The sequence below is a fragment of the Thunnus thynnus genome, chromosome 21, assembly GCF_963924715.1.
Source record: "Thunnus thynnus chromosome 21, fThuThy2.1, whole genome shotgun sequence".
Lineage (NCBI taxonomy): Eukaryota > Metazoa > Chordata > Actinopteri > Scombriformes > Scombridae > Thunnus > Thunnus thynnus.
Genome location: NC_089537.1, coordinates 12,611,943 through 12,634,905, shown reverse-complemented (window position 1 = coordinate 12,634,905; position 22,963 = coordinate 12,611,943). Strand labels below are relative to the sequence as shown.

The 22,963-nt window shown below is 39.1% G+C and overlaps 3 protein-coding genes and 1 long non-coding RNA gene across 15 annotated transcripts in view; 3 read left to right on the top strand and 1 right to left on the bottom strand.

The window, feature by feature from the left end:
• LOC137173621 (cystatin-B-like) overlaps window positions 1–22,963 on the top strand; it is a 37,362-nt gene that overhangs the window by 4,907 nt on the left and 9,492 nt on the right. The window contains exon 2 of the mRNA XM_067578523.1: window positions 2,976–3,077. Within this exon, the coding sequence (XP_067434624.1) occupies window positions 2,976–3,077 (102 nt within the window). The remainder of the gene's footprint in view (window positions 1–2,975; window positions 3,078–22,963) is intronic.
• The window catches only part of LOC137173622 (cystatin-B-like), a 39,737-nt gene that overhangs the window by 12,890 nt on the left and 3,884 nt on the right, over window positions 1–22,963 (top strand). The window lies entirely within an intron of this gene.
• On the bottom strand, window positions 7,505–17,739 carry LOC137173320 (uncharacterized). 12 transcript variants are annotated; one of them, XR_010925153.1, is made up of 7 exons: window positions 17,650–17,739; window positions 15,483–15,539; window positions 15,097–15,199; window positions 13,480–14,974; window positions 12,239–13,387; window positions 11,924–12,116; window positions 7,505–7,815 (listed from the first exon to the last, which is right to left on the bottom strand). It is a non-coding gene; the product is annotated as an uncharacterized lncRNA (long non-coding RNA). The 12 variants fall into 12 exon arrangements; XR_010925155.1 differs by lacking the exon at window positions 15,483–15,539 and having other exon boundaries at window positions 17,650–17,736; XR_010925159.1 differs by lacking the exons at window positions 15,483–15,539; window positions 17,650–17,739 and adding an exon at window positions 7,929–7,973 and having other exon boundaries at window positions 11,912–12,116; window positions 15,097–15,469.
• Window positions 18,785–22,638, top strand: LOC137173319 (uncharacterized). The gene is made up of 6 exons (XM_067578091.1): window positions 18,785–18,867; window positions 19,594–19,703; window positions 19,831–20,001; window positions 20,288–20,833; window positions 20,956–21,126; window positions 21,416–22,638. Exons 1-6 carry the CDS (start codon window positions 18,853–18,855, stop codon window positions 22,275–22,277), a joined length of 1,875 nt encoding a protein of 624 aa, XP_067434192.1. The 5' UTR covers window positions 18,785–18,852; the 3' UTR covers window positions 22,278–22,638.

The following is a 22,963-nucleotide window of genomic DNA, read 5'->3' as shown; positions in this document are numbered from 1 at the left end:
TACTACAATATTCTTTTAGAGTAATGTATATGCAGGTTTGTGTGTGTCAACAGATGAGGACATTCATTGTTGGGGGGAGCATGAATAACTTATTTTGTGATGGAATATTAAAAAAAAAAAAATCAAAAAGTTACATTTGTTGCAATTGTTCTAGTGTTCAAAAACAGATTTCACTGCATGCAATCTTGTTTTGGTTTATTTCAAAGTGGTCAAAATGATCTATAGGCTTTGAAGAAATAATTTTGTTGAGGGGAAAATGACAACTACTTTTTTATATTGTTACTTAGGAGCATGTTACTCAACAATAGGCATGCTGTGGATGTTTAGTTCAGTTTGGTTTGGCAGCTCACCAAACTTGAGAAGGAGGAAATGTTCAGAGATCATGGTGAGAATTTGGATGCCCGACCTTAATAGTATATGCATTTATCATGTAAACAAACTGAATTTTAGGTCTTGTTTACCCATTCAAAGTGATCAAAATCTAAATTATAAGAACAGAAACATCCACAACATCCAGACAGCTGACGTCTTTGATAACTTGAACAAACCTCAGCATGCCGATCACTGGAGGATTCACTAAGACAATAGATGCCACTGAGGAAACTCCGAAGCTCTGTGATTAGATGAGTTATCAAACTACCTTCCTCATATCTCCACAGACTACATTTGTGGTTATGTCCTTTATAAACAGGTGAAGCCTGAAGTAGAAGTGAAAACAGGGAAGAAGTGCAAAGAATTCGTAGCTGTAAAATACAGGAGTCAGCTTGTGAATGGAATGAACTACATCATCAAGCTAATTAATAATGTGATATTATTTCTTTAAAAGAAAGCGTCAGATGTTTGTAAATTGACTGAATTGATATTGACATCCCTTCATGTACAGCAACAAGAGATCAAGAGAAATGTATTTATCTTGATGTCCTGTTTTCCTCTCTTTTCCTGCAGACGTTCGTGTACAGCAGCACAAAACCAAAGACGACCCCCTCACACTTTTTAAAGAGTGAGACATCTCCTGTCTCAACTGCTCAGCAACTCTTATCAGAATACTTGGTTTTGAAATCAATCTACCCTACAATATTCCTTTACAGTAAAGTAAAAGGCAAATATTCGGTCTTTCTAAAGAATGAATAAAGAAAGCATCAAAAAAACAAAAAAACAATTTGTTGTGATTCTTGCAACTGTTGCTTTTCCTCTGTGGAGTTTTAAAGTAGAGGCCGTCTTGCTGGGCAGAAATTGTTGTGATTGGTCGCACTGATTGAACATCCCTGTGATATTTCTTATGTCATATTGGAGATTATATATTAATATTTCTGAGTGAGCAGGATTGTGGTGCTGCAGACTTTAAGATTTTAAAACTAGTCTAAATGTAGTTTAAAAGTGAGTTTTAACAGCATTTCAGTGAATGTGTTTTCACATTCATTTCAAATTCACTACATTTGTTGAAATAGTTGAAATATAATCACTGAATGCTGTTGAGCCAAGATCCAAAAACATGTTTAATTAAAGCTGCAAGCAGCGTTGAACGGGCCCTCGCGCCTTTGCGCACATCGGGCTGCGGCGCAGTCGAAGAGTTTCTGTGACGGGCATGTAGATGTCTTAAGACTCGAGCTGTTTTCAGACAGTTCAAGAAGGAGATAAACATCACTTCCTTTGTCCACTATTTTGCCCGCTGTTGGGGCTGCTTCACTGAAATTTCGTAGGGGGCGCTATCCAGCCAGTTTGCATCACTGATGGAATATTGTCATGTACATGTGTTCAGGCCGGGAATCTTATCAAACATGTAAAGTTTGGTGCAGAGTGGAGCATTTACAATAAAGTTATAGCAACTTCCTCTGGCATGGCAAAACATCAAATCTCAACGGTGTGAGGATGAGAATTTTCTGCAGGTTGAGACATGGCTGCCTTGCTCACACCTGTTTCATAAAAATCATGCAAGTTCTGTGCCCATTCACTTGAATTTCAATTAGTAATTTGAAAACCCTTGATGAGTTTGTGTGTAAAAGAAATTAATTTCCTAATTTTCATCAAGTCTATTTTTAGGAATGTAAAAACCTTTAACTAGGGATGCACAACATTGGATTTTTGCCGATATCTGATATGCTGATATTTCCAACTCATTGTGGCCGATTGCCGATATCTGTACATATTTTTACCAGCTGGCTGAGGAGGCTATTATGCATGCAAGCATAGATTATACTATGATCAAGAAAGACAATATATGAAGGCAGAACTTAGGAAGACTGGAGTTCAGTAGCTCAGCATTAAAGTTCTTCCCTCATATAGGCTATAGTCTTTCTTGATCATTAGTTCAATATATGATTGCATGTGTAATAGTCTCCTCAGCCAAGTGGGAAAAAATATGTGCATATATGAACATCGGCAACTGGCAAAAATGACAGTCAAAAAGTAATTGTGTTAAATAATTGTGATCCAATATTGAACAAGATAATCATGATTATGATTTTTGCTATAATCGAACACCCCTAAAAACAACATAAATTGTGATTTACATACACACACACACACACACACACACACACACACACACACACAGAGTTTAAATATGTATGTAACAAATTGTAAATATGTATGTAATGAATTGTTTTCTTTAAGAAACTCTTACTTGAACATTTTTCAGTGTGCTCCTAAAGTTATATGTGTGCTCCTAATTTTTTTCATTTAGGAGCACATGTACTCCTTGAAAAAAAAGTAAGGATTGAACACTGCTGTCAGATGTGTAGAAACACTAAGTAACTGGAGTGTGAGGATTGAACACCGCTGTCAGATGTGTAGAAACACTAAGTAACTGGAGTGTGGCACAGTCCAAGGGCTTCTGTCACAGGAAGCTTCTGAGTTTTCTCAGAAACTCAGAAGCTTTGTGGTCAGGTAATTTATCAAACTACCTTCTTCACATCTCCACAGATACTCTGGTGTTCATCACTTTCTGTATTTGTGGTTATTTCCTTTATAAACAGGTGAAGCCAGAAGTAGAAGTGAAAAGAGGGAAGAAGTTCAAAGAATACGTAGCTGTAAAATACAGCAAGCAGATTGGGGCTGGAGCAAACTTCCTCATCAAGGTAATGAATAATGTGATTTATTAGGGCCTGAGCCCAAAGGGCAAAGACCCTATTGTATTTCGTGTGTTTGTTTCTTTCTTATTCTTTCTTTATTAATACGCCACTTCAACCCTAAATTTGACCCCCTAAACATGCTCAAAAACTCACCAAATTTGGCATGCACATCAGGTCTGGTGAAAAATTTGATAAAATGTAAAAATTAATCCCCAAAGTGCCAAACTGTGCTCAAGAGCACCACTTATGTATCTAAAATAGCTGCCATGGCCCGTAGGAATGTCGTAGAGAGATCGAACCAAAACTCAATTATTCGTCTCATCAAGACCTACAAATCATACACTGACACCCCTGACCTAAATCCAACAGGAAGTCAGCAGTTCACCCATGAAAGTACGACTTTGCGCCAATTTTGGACCTTCAATAAACGCTATCTCCTCCTAGGGCATTAATGGTATCGGCTTCAAACTTTAATACATGACTTATCACACTGTGCTGAACAAAAGTTATTAAAAACATTGTAATAACTCGAACAGTCTAGATCTAGTAAGCCTTGAAAGTTGTAGTGTGACATCACACTGTACAATGTAAACCAATGGGGAGGCCATCTCTGGGCATGTACTTTGTGCCAAACTGGGGCGTCTGATGTCTAAACTATAAGTCCGACCACTTTCAAACCTGTATCAATGGATGGAACGAAAATTCCTACAAAAAAATGTGATCTTTAATGTAAGATTTGGCCAAAGTCATGGGATTTATAAGGATATTTCACAAGAAGAGCACTCTGAAATCCTTCTCTCCAGCTGAGAGGGAGAGAGAGAATGGGAGGGGGGGGATTGGTGAAGTCAGACCCTTCGGCCCAGGTCTGAAAACATCTACATGCCTGTGACAGAAGCCCTTGGACTGCGCCACACTCCAGTTACTTAGTGTTTCTACACATCTGACAGCAGTGTTCAATCCTTACTTTTTTTTCAAGTAGTACATGTGCTCCTAAATGGAAAAAATTAGGAGCACACATATAACTTTAGGAGCACACTGAATAATGTTCAAGTAAGAGTTTCTTAAAGAAAACAATTCATTACATACATATTTACAATTTATCACATACATATTTAAACTGTGTGTGTTTGTGTGTGTGTGTGTGTAAATCACAATTTATGTTGTTTTTAGGGGTGCTCGATTATGGCAAAAATCATAATCATGATTATCTTGTTCAATATGGATCACAATTTTTTAACATGATTACTTTTTGACTGTCATTTTTGCCAGTTGCTGATGTTGATATATGCACATATTTTTCCCCACTTGGCTGAGGAGACTATTACACATGCAATCATATATTGTACTAATGATCAAGAAAGACTATAGCCTATATGAGGGAAGAACTTTAATGCTGAGCTACTGAACTCCAGTCTTCCTAAGTTCTGCCTTCAAATATTGTCTTTCTTGATCATAGTATAATCTATACTTGCATGCATAATAGCCTCCTCAGCCAGCTGGTAAAAATATGTGCATATATCGGCATCTGCAATTGGCCACAATGAGTTGGAAATATCAGCATATCAGATATCGGCAAAAATCCAATGTTGTGCATCCCTAGTTAAAGGTTTTTACATTCCTAAAAATAGACTTGATGAAAATTAGGAAATTAATTTCTTTTACACACAAACTCATCAAGGGTTTTCAATTTACTAATTGAAATTCAAGTGAATGGGCACAGAACTTGCATGATTTTTATGACACAGGTGTGAGCAAGGCAGCCATGTCTCACCCTGCAGAAAATTCTCATCCTCACACTGTTGAGATTTGATGTTTCGCCATGACAGAGGAAGTTGCTATAACTTTATTGTAAATGCTCCAGTCTGCACCAAACTTTACATGTTTGATAAGACTCCCGGCCTGAACACATGTACATGACAATATTCCATCAGTGATGCAAACTGGCTGGATAGCGCCCCCTACAAAATTTCAGTGAAGCAGCCCCAACAGCGGGCAAAATAGTGGACAAAGGAAGTGATGTTTATCTCCTTCTTGCACTGTCTGAAAACAGCCCGGGTCTGAAGACATCTACATGCCCGTCAGAGAAGCCCTTCAATTGCACCGCGGCCTGACGTGCACAAAGGCGCGAGGGCCCGTTCAACGCTGCTTGCAGCTTTAATTTACAGAAAGCACCTTGTAGAAGTATTTCAATTTTGTTGTCTCCAATTCTATAAGAAAATAGAATTTTTCAACGCTGCCTGCAGCTTTAATTGAATGAAGCATTTGTTAACTTTGTTAATTTTGCAAAGTTTAATAAACACTGTTATATCTTTAAAGAGAAGTTCTTTTGTCATTATTGTGTAACATATTGTGAAAAGTGGCTGATTGAAGGAGTCAGAGCTCGAATTCAACCCTTCTTTGTTCACCCTTGAAATGTTTATCTCTCAGATATTAACATTCTCGGTGAACTCCCATTTATGAGACTACCTTGTTCGGTTATTGGTCCCGGTTTCCGGGTGGTGCCCTGTATTTGTTAGTTCATATTAATAATTCTATTAATTGTTATAATTAGTTAATTATCTTTGATAATTGATAATTATTGCAAATAATCAACTGTGTTCCTCACAGATCCAACAGTTGGTGCCCGAATTATTAAGGTTAACAATATCTTGATTTCATAATTCGTAATTATCTATGATGATAATGAATTATTGCTAATAACCAAATGCACCACTGCCCGTCCCAACGTTGCCAACTGCTGTTATAAACCAAAAAGAGACTAAAATATTTTTCCAAACAGAGTAGTACATCCTGTCAGCTGCGGGATTTCCTATCTGTGCAGCTGAACACAGCAGCTCCTCTATGGACTATTTCTCCATGATGGTCCCGGTGTTTCCTCCGCAGGTTTCACTTCACTCAGCTGGCCGACAGACCTGCTGGTTTTTCCCACTTTAACCTGAATAACAAATAAATAAATATTTATTTGTCTATTAATTAATAAATTAATAAATAAATAATCCAGGTCAAGATAAACTATATTATCCCAGAGAGGGAAGTTCAGGTGGTCAAGGTACAGAAGTCATAAAAACAGATATGAATACGACTACACAATATGCAGTCCCCCCCCCCCCCCCAACTGTGACATTAGAAATGTCAGTTATGGTTAAGGAGTCCTGCATCAATGTCCTCTGGGAGGTGTACATTAGTGTGTGCAGTAGATGATTTGTTAATTAACAGGGCTGATGGTCCAATGGGAGCACCACCTGCCCCCACACCACCAACCAACACACACACACACGTACACCTGCCAAAGGAAGGTGGGAAGTTCAGTGAAGGTCAAAAAACTGCAACAGCGAATGTTCTTAGAGATATTGTACAGTTTTAATGTTGATCGTTATGTCTTGCAACTGTTTTACAAAGCCTGATTTGTGTTTGGTAACATGCGCAACCAGTAGCAAGATAAGTTGCAGCATATGATCAAGATGGCGAGTTGGGTCAATGGATTTGACCAGTCAGCTACTCAGCTGTGTACAGATCTCATCCTGAGTAAGGCTGAGCTCATCCTCAGTGACCCTGCTCACCCTCTAACTAAGTTCTAACTTCCAACTAGACTATCAGGGCAAAGGAAGGATTCTGCAAAGGAAATAAGAATAACCAGGTTTAGCAAGCCTTCTGTTCCTTCAGTAATTAGACTGTTAAATGAGAGTGACAGTACAAACATAGGATTTGATGGTATTTTGGCCGGGGCTGTGTGCAACGGTAGTCCTTGTGCAACACTTTTATGGTGCAATATATTTTTTATCTTTTTATTTGATTGTAATGCTGATGCAGAGTTTGTTTCTCAGGAATCATGTAGTCCACTGTATATGGGGTATGTGTGTGTCTGTGTGTGTGTGTGTATATATGTGTGTGTGTGTGAGAGAGAGTACAAGTGTGTGGGGGATGGAAGGGGGGACTGCATATTGTACAGTTGTGTTCATATCTGTTTTTAAGACTGTTTTTGTACTGACCACCTGAACTTCCCTCTCTGGGATAATATAGTTTACCTTGACCTGGATTATATAACATTCTTATTGTCTAAGTTCAGCTGTTACACTTTGGTAACAGCTGAATGTTTAGGGGGTCAAATTTAGAGTTGAAGTGGCGTATTAATAAAGAAAGAATAAGAAAGAAACAAACACACGAAATACAATAGGGTCTTCGCCCTTGAAATTGTTACAAATAGAAAAAGGTGACTCGTTAACCTGATTAAGTCTGGCTGTTGTTTAAATTGCACCATATAACACAAATGAACTGGATTTTCTCATGGACATCAAATTTAATTATTTTTAAATGGTGTTCATGAAAAATGTATTTTATTTATAATGAAACTGTAATCAAATCCTCCTGTTGTGAGTTATGACAAACCAGGAAACATTTTCTTATTCTTATTCAAATTATCACAGACAACAAGCTTCACTTGAAAACATTTCATTATCTTTAAAAAAAAGACTCTTTTTGTACAATGTTTCTCATTAAAGAACCACACAGTGATGTTTTACAGTGATGTTAATGCAGCACAATAACCACAATGGAATATGAGTGAGGTGGAGAAGAGGTCAGAGTGGTCTGCATGGTGAACAGCCTGCAGTCGGCACGCAGCAGCAGGTCACAGTTTCAGCTCCAGTCTGGATTCAACCATCGAGTGAAGCAGCTCCTCTCGTCACGCAGAGCCTCACTTCACCTTCGGGGGCGTGTAGTGGATTCTGCACCTTTCACTGAAAACCTAAACAGAGAAAAGAAAAAAGGAATAAGTAACATATAAGAGAGAGAAACATCATTAATGTGGGATTATAAGACACTGTGGGTAAATGATAATAGTGATAATAGTGAGCGTACCTTCAGACTTCTATCATTGACATTGACAACATTCAGCTTTGATTACTGGACGAAACAAAGACAAAAGCTGCATTATTAGTCTATAATAATAACCCTACTCACTCAAATTACAAAAAAATATAAATAAATAAAATAAAAACATACTGTATATTCTCTCTGGTTACAAGTGGTATTCAGTCATGCAGACACAGTTGGTCAGATAGTTTGTTTTATTTGTTTTGAGACACCCATGTCTAAGATTTCTGTCACCTTGGGCTGCAACTAACGATTATTTTCATTATAGATTTAATCCGTTGATTATTTTCTCCATTAATTGATTAGTTGTTTGGTCTAAAAATGTCTAAAAATGTTGTAACAATCACAAAACTGCTGTAAAAGCTGTAATAAAAAGAATACCTACAGATAATGGGGCATTTGGGGACTATTTCAAATATGTCTGTCAATATTTCAACTGCTTTTGAAAGAACAATCAGTAAATCTCCTGGTCTCAAATTATATTTCAATTTCAGACTTTTATTATTGCCAAATGTTTTAAACTTTCAGACAAAGACAGAGTGCAGGGAGCACATGAGTCCAGTGTTGACCTCTCTTCATTAGCTGCCAGTGGATAATAAAAGTTTACCTGTCAGGCTCTCTGAGTATATTTCTGAATTGTTTTGAGCAAATAGTAACTTAAAATCTCTCAGTTCTGCTAATCAGATGATCCCTGAGCTTAAAATGAAAAGAGACTTTACCTCTCACAATAAATTCACATTTCTAAAAAAACTTACTTACTTACTTATTTATATTTTCTCACTTTCTTTAACTGGTGTTTTGCTCTTTGTTTGATATATCTTTCTCTTACACTATTGTGTTGCACTTGTGTTTATGGTGATAAATGCTTTTATTGTAAATCTTAATCATTTTTGTTGTGTTAAATTAATCTCAATGTCTGTCTCAAGTTTCTCAAGTGGCTCAATTATCACAGTTTTGTGGTGTTTTGTTCCCTCTAGTGTTAGAAAGAGGAATTGAATTGATCCTCTCCTAGAGCTGTTTGATGACTGACAGGCTCTCACAGTTTTGGCTCTTTTAATGCAGCCGTTCTACATCCTCAGATGTTATTGAGGGGCCGTATTTATATACTCAGACCTCTGAACACTGGGTGGAGTATGAGTTTTGTCAGAATTATGTTAATGCTGATACAAGTGTTGCTGCTGAGAGAAACAAAGTTTTTGATCAAGACCAAACTTTCATCCTCCCTGAACCCATTTGAGTTTAGAAAATGTCACCACACTTAAGAAAGAGGAAACATTTATGCAACTAGTTTGGTATTAGAACAAACCTACGAAATGTTTCAAGTTTTGCAAAAGTTAAATGGACATTTTAATATTTTAGATTTGGATTACCTGATCCAAATGACTGGAAGTTGAACTGGTTTGGTTTGGATCAGTGTGTTCAAGGATGCCACAGAGGAAACTCAGATTCTGATTTCTAACGTGTTAACAAATACACAATACATGAAGATATTTAGAAATTGAAAAAGAATAATAAAAACTCTGTTTATAGTCTGACTGTGCTTTGCCACTATTGACTGTTGTTAATCTCATTGCTCACTGATCCATAGCGAAACAGGGAAAACCAGTTGTTAAAGAAATCCCTGATGATAAAAGATTACGTTCCAGATGACTATTCTCATTTGGATTAATCTGCTGATTATTTTCTTGATTAATCAATTAATCATTTAGTCAACAACAGTAAAAAAACATCAGTATCCTACAGAACAAGGTGAGGTCATAAAATTTCTTATTTTGTCTGACAAACAATCCCAAACTCTGTGTTCCTTGGTTGCCATAATCCCCCAAATCCACCAGATACCTTCAGACTTTTCCTGTTTTCTTAAGGAAATGTGACTGAGGACTGTTGCTCACTACATACTGACCCTCGTAGAATCTAAGTGCAAAAGTGAAATGAAACTAAGAGCAACAGTTGTCTTTCAGTCCTATTTTTGTTGTTACATGCAGGCCACTTGTCAAACTTATTGTTTCATGTTCATGACAACGGCAATGGCTGTCTGAGTTCTTTAAAGACCCTAAGGTTGTCAATGTCATATTGAAGCGTGTTTGTTATTCCTGCTCAGTGTGACTACAGTGTTCATTCATGTGCATGGTGGGCTTTTGGTTTTCAGTTTGCCCTGTGTTTTTCCTCCTGTGTTCCCAGCCTGCTTTTCCCTCCACACCTGCCCTGCATCAGTTTGTTAGCCCTCCATTGCTCCTTGATGGTGACATGTGATTTGTCCAAGTGGAGTTGCCGTACCTAACTGTCCAGAAAATATGGACGCAGTCACCGTGACGTCACCCATTGGTTTGCAAACTGCCATTCTGAAGTCTCGAGTGTAGCGATTTTGACCATCGCCATCTTGGATTTGGCCGTTGCCATGTTTGATTTTTGGGGCCAGAAGTGACCATATTTGGACGAGAGGGTGGAGCTGACCATAGCACTAGCTGCTAGCTTCGTTAGCATGATGCATTTACAAGCCATGGTTAACAGTGATAATGCTAATGCTAATTTTCACTAGGGAAAAACAGGCCTAAAACCATTCAAACAAAATGTACTCACCAGAAAAACTGATCATCCGACTCATTGATGTGTCTTTTATTACAACCAAACGCTAAACAAGACTTTTTTTAGGCGACCACAATGTTACAATTAACTTTAGTGAACTGAAAACACACTGTGAAATGGCAGCAGCTATGCCTATACGCAATGGTTACGTTATGTAAGCAACATTGTCACCATGGTGGCAACTTGTCAATCACAACGTAGCCATGCCCTAAAGCATACCCTGCTTTATCATCTATTTTACTCTAAAATTATAAAATGAGCACCATGCTGTATTGGAGAAGACTTGAAACTAGCAATTGAGACCATAAACTCATTAGGAAACAGTTTACTGAGGTAATAAATCAAGTGAGAAGTAGGGTCATTTTCTTATAGACTTCCATACAATCAGACTTCTTTTTGCAACCACTGGAGTCGCCCCTTGATGGCCATTAGATAGAATGCAGGTTTTTGGCACTTTCGCATTGGCTTCGCTTTTCAGCTCTGGAGGTTGCCGCTTGATCAGGCCACACAGATAGTTTCAGTTTTACTTGTCTGGATTTTATGATATTTGTCTCTTAGACTACTAATAAAACTGCAGATCATTTTAACAACATAGTGACATCTTCAGATATAATATTTTGTCCAACCAACAGCTTAAAAACTCAAAGATATTATTTTAGAGTGGTATAAAAATAGACAAACAGCAAATGCTCACATTTAAGAAACCTAAACCGGCATATTGGCTTGTAAAATGACTGAATTTATTAACTGATTATCAAAATCTGTCAATCATCTAAGATTTCAGAAAAAATCCTCCTTACTGCCTTATTAGGAATATTGGAAGAAACTTAATAGATTGCCCTAATAACATCAAATTAGCATATATGGATCACACATGAAAATCACTAAACACTACTGAGCCAGATAAAAAGTAATTAACAATATATACTAGGGCTGTGCGATTAATCGAACTTTATATTGATTATAATTTTGCCTTTCAACGATTATGAAAACAAGATCATTGAGATAAAATGATTATTGTTTATTATTGTCATTTTGTAATGATGTTCTTGTTTTGTCTTGTGTTGCAAATCAAGCGAACCCCTTTAATTTACAGCGGTACTCTTTCGCTCCTCCCTAAACGCCTTTGACAGGCTTGAGAGTCTGTCCACAGACTAACCTGGCTAACTGACAGCTGAAATTTACTAAACCAAAACAGTTTGCATGTCGGCTCCACAGGAATAAATTAAGTGTTTGTACTTATTGAGTCATTGGTTTTATTTCCTCACCCACTGTAGTGAGTGAATCTGCCTGTAATGAAACCGGGGCTAACCGGTGCTTCCTCCGCAGGCTCCACTTCACTCAGCTGCCTGACAGACCTGCTGCTTCTTCCAACTTCCCACTTTTCCACTGACCTGAATAACAAACCGGGGCTCGGTGCTCCGGTTGGATCCAAACGGAGATTCGGGGCTAGCTAGGAGGCTAACGGAGCGTTAGCCGCAGCATGACCGGAGGGAAGCACAGCCAGTTAGCCTCTGCTAGCCTCCCAGCTAACGTTAGCTGATGGTATTGGTGTCAGTGTGGGCAGTTGCCAACAACTCCCACTGCCTGGAGGAAAAGAGTGGGAATGGTTAAGCAAAACAAACATTTCACCAGTGTATACACAGTATAGAGTCATAATTTCTGCAGATTGATGACTTAATGTTACTGAAATGTAATTTTTGACTTACTCTTGTTATTTTATAAATAACTGGTCACTGGGTCGACGGCCTCGGATAGGCAAAATCATGCCTTGACGCGGGGACTGTCCTCATGAAATTCATCTGATGAAATCTGACAGGAAAAGAAACGGGTTTTAACAACCAGGCATCTTTTACACAACAACAAAAATTCGGTAATTGAGCTGTTCACCCTCCTCGTCACCTCTGCTGTGACCAACATCAGCAGTTTATTGGAAGCTTTTGACTTACACTGTGGTCGTAGTCTTGCTAGATCCTAAGCCGTGCATCATGTAACAGACCTGAGGTAACATGTTGTCCAGCACTATGTGGGTGATCTCCTCCGCCATATCCCGGCATAGGCCCGATAGCAACCTGATGGTATCGGTGTCAGTGTGAGGAAAAGAGTAGGAATGGTTAAGCAAGTGTATACACAGTATAGAGTCATAATTTCTGCAGCTGGATGACTTGATGTATCTTTTGACTTACTCTTCTGTTATTTTATGGAGACTTGATTTTATAATTGGTTTGATGGCCATGTCTACTAACTCCACAGGGCTAGTGACTTTGTCTGGACAGGAAAACTCAGAAAAGACTGATCTTTCATTCTGCATCCTCAGCATTGAGCTCCTCATCGTCGGTGAAGTCACTGTCCTGGGATCTCCAAAAGCACCTATGCAGGATCTGGGCTGTATGGTACACCATGTCATCCACGAGAGATTGGCAAGAGATGTCAGACCCACCAGACTGGGGTGATGGTGGGAAAGAGGGTACGTAAAAGGAGTCAGTAATTGAGTGGTTCACCCTCTTCATCACCTCTCCTGCGACCAACTCCAGCAGTTTATCGGAGTTGTGGGAACTCAACTGCTCTTCACCTTAACTCCCATCCCCGCCCATCCTTCAAGTCATTTTCTTCTCCAAGGGCGTCATTGCATGATCCGGGCTATATGATAAACCATATAATCCACTATAGATTCGGGGGAGATGTTAGAGTCAACAGCCTGGTGTAATTGTGGGAAAGCCGTCAATGAAATAATTCCAGCCAGTGAGCGGTTCACCATCCTCGACACCTCTGCTGTGACCAACACCAGCAGTTTATCTGTGTTGTGGGATCACCTTGCCTCAACTCCCATCCCGATTTGCGGATCTGCATTGATTTCTCTGTCACAATGTAATAAATTTACTGCAGTATGGGCCAAAGGAAAAAGGGTCACTAATAAGTTGCTTTAAGAAGTTTCAACAGCAAAACTTACATGCGGCGCCCCAACCTTGGTCGGGTAACATTCACCATCCACGTCACTCTGGACGACCCCTTCGATACTGTCACCCACTCCTTGGTCTGCTCAGTGCAGACATCCACCAGCACAGTGGCATTAAAACCAGTGTGGTCTCCCAGTGAAGCCACCTCTTCATAATGGCGTACATGGTACCTGCTGAATTGCTTTGGTAGCCAACCTTACAAGTAACAAACAAACTGCTATTAATTAAAATCCACACACATAATAAAATTGTTTGGAAAAATAAAGCATCTGGGTGATATGTAGACCTGCCAACCCTGGACGAATTTTTTCAGTACCACTTCCGCAACCTAAATGCGTCAGATGCAAATCACTGCTGTTCGCACAATGAATTATTATACATAATTTGTACATCACGTGCACACATGCAGCAAACTGACAAAAATGTGAGGGATGCACTGATATGAAAATTCTTGCTACCAATAACAGATTGTTTGCAGAAATATCTGCAGATACTGTTAGTTGGTCATTTATGGCTGTTTGTCCATTTGTCTTTCACCTGCCTAACACACAGTTCACCAAGGAACACAATTTCACTCAGGCTACACACTAACCTACCACTACTGCTGCATTTCTATATTTATATTGTTAACATCTCCACAATAATCAAACTTTAAGCCAATTTGATTTTTGAAAATATATTTTTAGCTAATTTGAAAAGATGATAATGTAGCTGTAAAACCCAGACCAGCCTAAACAGACTATTTTGTGGCTACGATTAAATTAATATTTTAGAGCTGGTTAATACAACAGTTCTCATCATAGGAAGGTTGTAACTTAATGGTATGATGACCTAATGACAATACAGGCTGAATATGAACATGGCTGTTGAAACTGTAGAAGTCATCACATCCCTCCTTACATATTCTACTTAATTTGCAGTAGGGGGTGTTTCCTTGAAATTTTCCTGTAGTAGGCAAAGTTATAGAGTACAGTGCCAACACATACACACCTAGTAGGCCACAGGCCCATTCTACCTTTTACACACACCTGCGCACACACAGCTCCTGGCAACTTTCTAGGTAACGTTATTTCTGTGGCACATTAACTCACTCTTTTTCCATTGTGCCACCGCTCCTCTCATTACAGTTACGGGTTTGGCTGCAACAATAATTATGAATACACACTATGAAAAAGTCACGTTTTACAATCTGCGACATATGGACAATATGTCCTAACGTTACATTGCCACCTTAAATGCCTGGTGAACAAGCAAGCTAGCTTGCAAATTACGTAACGTTAGGCTAACGTTATTAACATTAAATATTTTCCTAAAGTTGGAAGGTCTGCGTTAACTCAATTCACAATTTCAACTTTCCACATCCTAGCGGAGCGTTAGCTGCAGCATGACCGGAGGGAAGCACAGCCAGTTAGCCTCTGCTAGCCTCCCAGCTAACGTTAGCTGATGGTATTGGTGTCAGTGTGGGCAGTTGCCAACAACTCCCACTGCCTGGAGGAAAAGAGTGGGAATGGTTAAGCAAAACAAACATTTCACCAGTGTATACACAGTATAGAGTCATAATTTCTGCAGATTGATTACTTAATGTTACTGAAATGTAATTTTTGACTTACTCTTGTTATTTTATAAATAACTGGTCACTGGGTCGACGGCCTCGGATAGGCAAAATCATGCCTTGACGCGGGGACTGTCCTCATGAAATTCATCTGATGAAATCTGACAGGAAAAGAAACAGGTTTTAACAACCAGGCATCTTTTACACAACAACAAAAATTAGGTAATTGAGCAGATTTTGCGTAGTTTAGAATGACAAATCGTACCAGCGTACTTTGATGTCAAAATGTGTACATGCAACGCAAAATGTGTACAAGTTGGCAGGTCTGAATATGTAGGCTAAGCAGTGTTCTGACAAAATGATCTAATACTGTAAGCAATACAACGATTTTAATGAATGATGTTACTCATAGTAAGTTACTGAGTGACAGATATTGTCAGATACCTTAAACTGCAGGTACTCCTTTATGTTGTCCTGTGGTCCTGAGCACAAAGACCAGGTCTAAAATAAAAGCGAAAAACATTTACAAAACCCTCATGATACAGCAGGCATAACTTAGCTACACTATTATGTTATGTTATGAACAACACCCAGCTAATGTAGGATAAACGTCCCTATTAAGCCCATGTACCATATAAGCCCACTTGCAACTTCTGAGTTGACACACTGTAAATCAATCAGATTTGTCAATATTAAGTTATCAAAGCACGTGTGACATGTGCCTGCTGATCCCAGAAGAAGTATCAAAAAACTTGTGATGATTTTGGTACCCTCAGAAGATAAAATGTTTGGCATACTTTTACTCCCATGTTTAGTAAATACTTATTTGTTATCAAAATTTACTTGATTAGTGCTCTGAGAAAGACATATGTTAGTATATTACTTGAATTAGAAATATTTTTTCTTTTGAAATCAAAATATGAGTTTTAGCATGTTGGCAAACAGACCACATGCTGCATCAATACAATAGCTGCATAGTGTGGTTCATTGCAATGACATAAGCATGTGTAGTTTACATTTTTGTATGCAGTTTATATTATTATACTGTTAAATAGATAATAAATGTGTATGTTTATCTTTGTTTATTTTTTAATTAACATTTTTACCTGGTGGGCTTAAAGGGGACGCTACCAAAAAAACACACTGTCTGGGGTGGATATAAATGAGTACAGCTAATTACTTTTCTGCATGATCAATTTATACTTTTCATGCTATGTTAGTGCACGATATATAGATTTATTTCATATAGTTGTTTTTTTAATGTCATGTGCAGAGAATCAAATATCGTGTCTTTCAATCTTAAATTCACTGATGTTCCCTTTAAGCTCATTTAACTGCGTTTCAATGGAGATTTTCTCTCTTTTGACTTTTTAACTATTTTCTTCCCCAATTTTGACCTCACCTGATGAATCAGCTCTGTAATTCAGATAATCAATACTCATATTTAAATATCAGTGATACTGCATAGGTTAATTCATTCTGGATAGGCCTATATTCTATCCTTACATAAGCAATAATTCTTAATCTTTACTTTTCAGATGAGTTTTAGTTTAAGAGGAGATGATGATTCAAGATGTTATGACTGATGTCTCTTCACAATAAACTGAATGGTTTTAAAATGTGTTTTTACTGTTTTCAGTAGACTACTAGTCTAAATGTGATTAAAATTTGAAAATCAGTTAAAGTTATAGTTTAATTGTAAATACTGAAATTGACTCATTTACCATCCTTAGAACATTAGTATCGAACCAACAAACTGTTTTTCTTTCAGTCAGTCTTCAAATATCTTCACAAAAATATCTGCACTTTCAACCAGCTATTAGTACCAAAAAATTTGGCCAATTTCAAATGCCAACAGCACACCATAGGATAGAGATACAGACAAAATGACCACACATATTGAAAGATGAACTATTGAAGAATAATTTCCACTATAGTTTTGATTTTGTTCGTGAATAGTTTTTTGGCTACGTTCCAAAGAATACATGTTGTAAGTTGATTTTTTTCTGCGTTGACAACACAGCTTGCCATTTACAGGCCATAGGATTGAAGTGGAGAAAAAATGAATATAGCTACTGAGAGCTAAGAGATTACAGATTTGTATAGAACAAGTTTATACTGAATTGGAGAAGGAGGTTGAGCTTCAACAATGGGAGTCTCAGCAGAGTGCTAAACCCAAAATCCAGTAGGCATGTTCCAAAAATATGGAAAAGGTAGCACATCTCAAATTTCTAATCAAGGAGGATAAAATACTAACATTTCACTTGTTTATTTGGCTCACATCACATCAGAAATATGTGATGTGCACCATAGTCATAACCCTCTACCAAAGAGTATAGTGCACAAGATGCATGCGTCTACGTTGATTTTTTCCGCTACAATTGCATCTACCAAAGAGTAAGTAATACATCGGCATTGTGGTTGTTCGACAGAAACTGTTATGAATGGACTTTTATTCCGTTTTAAGCCACATTTTCATGATAAATTTTGGTCGTTTTTTACTATATCTTTTAGCCGGATGAATGATTTTAGTCATCGGACGTCTGGATCTTAAGTTATATGAGAAATAAACAGTGCAAATGTTGGCAGCAGCTCAGATAACAGCCCCTACCAGACGTCCATTGCTCGCCGAACATAGTTGGAGAAACGCTGATTTTTTTTAGGCGAAACTGCTTTATTCAGCGTTTTTCCCTGTAATCACCAGGTCCGTTTGTTTTGGAGAGGAGGACACCTCTGCGGATAATTCTGCTTCCGGTAAAAACATCCTGAAGAATGAACACTGGAGTAATCCTACCCCGGAGAAGCACGTTGTTTAACACTGAAGACAACAACTCCCATGATCCCTTGCTACTTCACACCGTCATCACACTCCCTCCTTTGTTGTTGTTTTGATTGAGAGACCCCTAGTGGCTGAAATTACATATTGTGCGTTTAAATCCATTTGGTGTCATAGTGTTGAGTGTGTATATCCAGTAACAGTGTTTTGTGAAGTTTTATTTGAAGTTGTATATGGTTGTTTTGGGTTACGCACATAACTTCAAGACACCTGAAAACGGGGAAATAAAACAGTAAAAGTCCGTTCATGCCTGTTGCGGTCCAGCTGCAGAGCACAAGCCATCTTGGATTTGACCGTTGCCATGTTTGAGTTTTGGAGCCAGAAGTTACCATATTTGGATGAGAGGGTGGAGCTGGTGATAGCGTTAGCTGCTATATAGATCAGAACGGTGCATCAACAATTTATGGTTCACAGTGATAATGCTAATGCTAATTACCGCTAGCGCAAACAGGCCTAAAACCATTAAAAGAAAATGTAGTAGCAGCGGTTACGCCTATACTCTGTAAGAGGGTACGAATATCAGGGTAAGCCAGTCAGAGGCAGAGTAGGGCGGATCATAACTTCGTCATACTAGTAAAAATCGCTTACAGTGTATCTATAAAAAATAGAACAATTCTTATCTGTGCCTCTATCACCGTGTCTAGATAGAAAAGTGTCTGTTTACTCCATAGATATTAATCAAAACGTTTTTGAAACCCTGTCCAATTGTCACGGAATCCGCGCACACATCAGCACTTGTCTGTTACGCTGAGTTACGTGTGTTACGTGAAGCGCGTGCACGTAGCGGCGGCGCTGCTCCTGCGTTCTACACGTGGATAGAGCGCTTTGACGTCATGCGAGTGGCTTTGTGACGTTTGGTCCTTTATGACATTTCAGTTCTAGTCACTTTATCAACTCAAGATAACCTCAGTGATCATTTGTACACAGACCTTCATCGTGGAAACTACTGAGAAATCAATAAAGAAACTATCAGCCGTTATGGAGAACGCACAGGTAAGAAAATCAGGTTCGGTTGTGATTGACCAGTGAGCCCATTTCATCCTTTTCCGTTCCATTTTGATGAAATACTCCAGCCTACTTAGATTAGAAAATACTTTTGTCAGCTATGATTCTATTTAAAATAAATTAGAAATGAATTGATCTTTATGCAGACATAGATTCAATTAATCAATCGAACTTTATTTATATAACACCTTTCAAACAAATAAAAAACAATTCATAGTGCTTTACAAGTGATTGACAAAATGTATTAAAAATGGAAAACTAACAGGTAACCAGTGTAAAGACTTTACAATAGGAAAGAAATGGCCTCATTTTGGAGATGTTGTTCAGTTCAGTTCAGTTCAGATCAGTTAGTGTAGAGATGATAAAAGTTTATGCAATTAAAATCAATGTGTGTGAGAAAAATACCTTGTTATTCATCGCACTGTGCTACATACTTCCAAATTTTTATTATTTTTAATATCTGACAGTTAATTGTTATGCAACATTTTACAACACATTAATCACACAGAGTCACAGATCTATATCTGCTCACTCTGAATGCAGACAGCTTGCACATTTCATTAAGAGATGGTTTGTGAATTGTGCACCAATTACCACACTGTTAATAGTGTTGTCACATTTTGAACACATAGATGTTTTACAGTACCCTAATGAGAACTGTTTTTGTTGTGTAAAAGATGCCTGGTTGTTAAAACCTGTTTCTTTTCCTGTCAGATTTCATCATATGAATTTGATGGAGAGCGTCACCGCATCACAGCACGATTTTCCCTATTCAAGGCCATTGACCCAGTGACTACATCATATCTTCACAAACTAACAGAAGAGTAAGTCAAAAGTTACATTTCAGTTACATTAAGTCATCAAGCAGCAGAAATTATGACTATATAATGTGTATACACTGGTGAAATGTTTGTTTTGCTTAGCTTAACCATTCCTACTCTTTTCCTCAAGGCAGTGGAAGATGTTGGCAACTGCCCACACTGGCACGGATATCATCAGCTTGCTCTCGGACCTGTGCCAGGATGTAGTGAAGGCGATCACCTGCATGATAATGGACAACGTGTTACCTCAGGTCTATAACAGTATGCGGAGCTTAGGGTCCAGCAACACTTCGACTACAATGTAAGTCTAAAGCTTCCAAACTCTGTTATTCACTTGTACCTTCTTCTCCAACATCCATATTGTATGTAGCATTTTGTACCTCTAGGATTATTAGGATCCACAAAAATACAGTTAATGATCAATATTGCCTTTTAAAAACCCACCACATCCTGTTCTACAGAGTTTATGTGTTTTGTTCACATAAAGGCCCTGAGTTATAAAAAAAGGTCATAAAAGAGAGATATGTTTGAATAGCACTGCCCAGGACAAAGCAGTTGACTAATGTGTGACTGTAACTCTTTTTAAGGAGCAGGATTGATGCGTCAGAGATGGATTTGAGTGATTATCTCGTGTCAGAGGAAGCCATGCAGTGCTGCATTCGAGATACCCTGAATGTCTCTCTTGCAGAGGGGATGGGAGTTAAGGAGGAGAGTTCCCACAACGCCAATAAACTGCTGGAGTTGGTCGCAGGGGAGGTGACGAGGAGGGTGAACCACTCTATTACTGACTTCTTTTACGCACCCTCTTTCCCACCATTGCCCCAGTCTGGTGGGTCTGACATCTCCTGCCAGTCTCTCCTGGATGACATGGTGTACCATACAGCCCAGATCATGCATGGGTACATTTGGAGAGAAAAACGTTTTGAAGAAACATCCCAGGACAGTGAGTTCTCTGAGTTTTCAAGTGTAGACGAAGCCACTGACAGTGAGGAGCTCAATGCTGAGGATGCAGAATCAATCTGTTCTGAGATATCTGATGTTTCCAGTCCTGAAAAAGTCACCAGCCCTGTGGAGTCGATACAAACGGCCATCAAACCAATTATAAAATCAAGTCTCCACAAAATAACAGAGGAGTAAGTCAAAAGTTACATTTCAGTTACATTAAATCATGAAGCAGCAGAAATCATGACTATATACTGTGTATACACTGGTGAAATGTTTGTTTTGCTTAACCATTCCTACTCTTTTCCTCCAGGCAGTGGGAGTTTTTGGCAACTGACCACACTGACACCGATACCATCAGGTTGCTCTCGGGCCTGTGTCTTGATATAGTGGACAAGATCACCCACATAGTGCATAAAGAGATGTTTGCTCGGGTCCGGTTCAGGATGCATCAGACAGGGTCCAGCAACACTTCGATCATAATGTAAGTCAAAAACTTCCAAACTCTGTTATTCACTCACACCTTCTTCTCCAACATCCATATTGTATGTAGCTTTTTGTAACTCTGGGATTATTAGGATCCACAAAAATACAGTTAATGATCAATACTGCCTTTTAAAACATTTTCCACCACATCCTAGTCTAAAGAGTTTATGTGTTTTGTTCAAATAAAGGCCCTGAGTAATGAAAAATGTCATAAAAGAAGGAAATGTTTGAATAGCACTGCCCAGGACAGGTCAGTTGACTAATGTGTGACTGTTTCTCTTTTTAAGGAACAGCATTCGTGAGTCAGAGTCCCACTGGTTTCATTACATGGTGCATGAGAAAATAACAAAAGTCCACATTGGGACATGCCTGCATTGGTCTGTTGGAGCGGGGATGGGAGTTGAACCAAAGAGATCCCACAACACAGATAAACTGCTGGTGTTGGTCTCAGCAGAGGTGACGAGGAGGGTGAACCTCTCACTGGCTGAAATTTTTTCATCGACTGCTTTCCCAGAATTACACAAGGCTGTTGAGTCTAACATCTACAACAAATCTCTTGTGGACGATATGGTCTATCATATGGTCCAGATCCTGCGATGGTGCCTTTGGAGAAGGAAACGACTTGAAGAAGGATCCCCAGATGATGACCCCAATCTATATTCCGGTGCAGACTCAATCGACGACATTGAGGAGTTTGACGCTGAGGATGCAGAATCAATCTCCTCTTCCTCTGAGAGTTCAGTCCTCCCTGAGTTTTCCGGTCCCGACGAAGTCACCAGTGTTGAGGAGTTTGACGCTGAGGATGCAGAATCAATCTGCTCTTCATCTGAGGGTTCAGCCTGCAGTTTTGATATCATAAAAGCTTCTCCCAGACCGGCAGTGGATGTATCACGGAGAGAGAATTTCTCTGGACAGAAGTCCACAGGAAGAATCAGCACCTTTGTGAGGAAAGTGAGGAGGTTTTTCCGGAGAAACACCGCAAGAGTCAATCCAGCCTGTGAAGTCATCCAACTGGAGAATGGATCAACACAAACGCCGCCTCCAAAGAAGAAGAAGCGTCCGGCCGTCACCAGGATGTTCTCCTCCTTGGCCAAGGTTCTGAGGAAGCCGTTCACCTCCTGCATCAGTGGTGGATCACAGGACGACTAGGACACACAAGTGTGTTCAATCAGCACGATTAACAGGATTTCCTAACTTACAAAGCCCTTAATCTCAGGTACCATCATATCTTGAAGAGCTCATAATACCGTATTATCCCACTAGAACACTGCGCTCCCAGAATGCAGGCCTACTGGTGGTCCCTACAGTCTTTAAAAGTAGAATGGGAGGCAGAGCCTTCAGCTATCAGGCTGCTTTTCTATGGAACCATCTACCAGATTCGGTCCGGGGTGCAGACACCCTCTCTATGTTTAAGAGTAGGCTTAAAACTTTCCTTTTTGATAAAACTTATAGTTAGGGCCGACCAGGCTCGCCTTGGATCAGCCCTTAGTTATGCTGTTATAGGCCTAGACTGCTGCTGTCTCCCATGATGCACTGAGCTCCTCTCTCCTCCTCCTCCTCTCCATCTGTATGCATTCATGTAACATCAATGCGTGTCAATAACTTTGCTTCTTCCCCGGAGTTTTTTGTGCTTTCTCATCTCACAGGAACCCCGGGTTCTGGGCCGAGCCTTCGCGGTCCTTCACAGTCCTGATGGCATCCTTCCCTGGCTATTGATACTTATACTTGTTGTTGTTATGATTGTTGTTCTTCATTCCCCCCTCCCCCTTTCCCTCTCTCTTTCTCTCTCTCAACCCAACCGGTCAAAGCAGATGGCCGCCCACCAAGAGCCGGGG

What these genes read in the sequence shown, in the direction of transcription:
- LOC137173319 (XM_067578091.1), top strand. An exon ending in AGCAACACTTCGACTACAAT is followed by an intron (nt 20,002 to 20,287) that starts GTAAGTCTAAAG and finishes ACTCTTTTTAAG; the next exon opens with GAGCAGGATTGATGCGTCAG. An exon ending in CTCCACAAAATAACAGAGGA is followed by an intron (nt 20,834 to 20,955) that starts GTAAGTCAAAAG and finishes CTTTTCCTCCAG; the next exon opens with GCAGTGGGAGTTTTTGGCAA.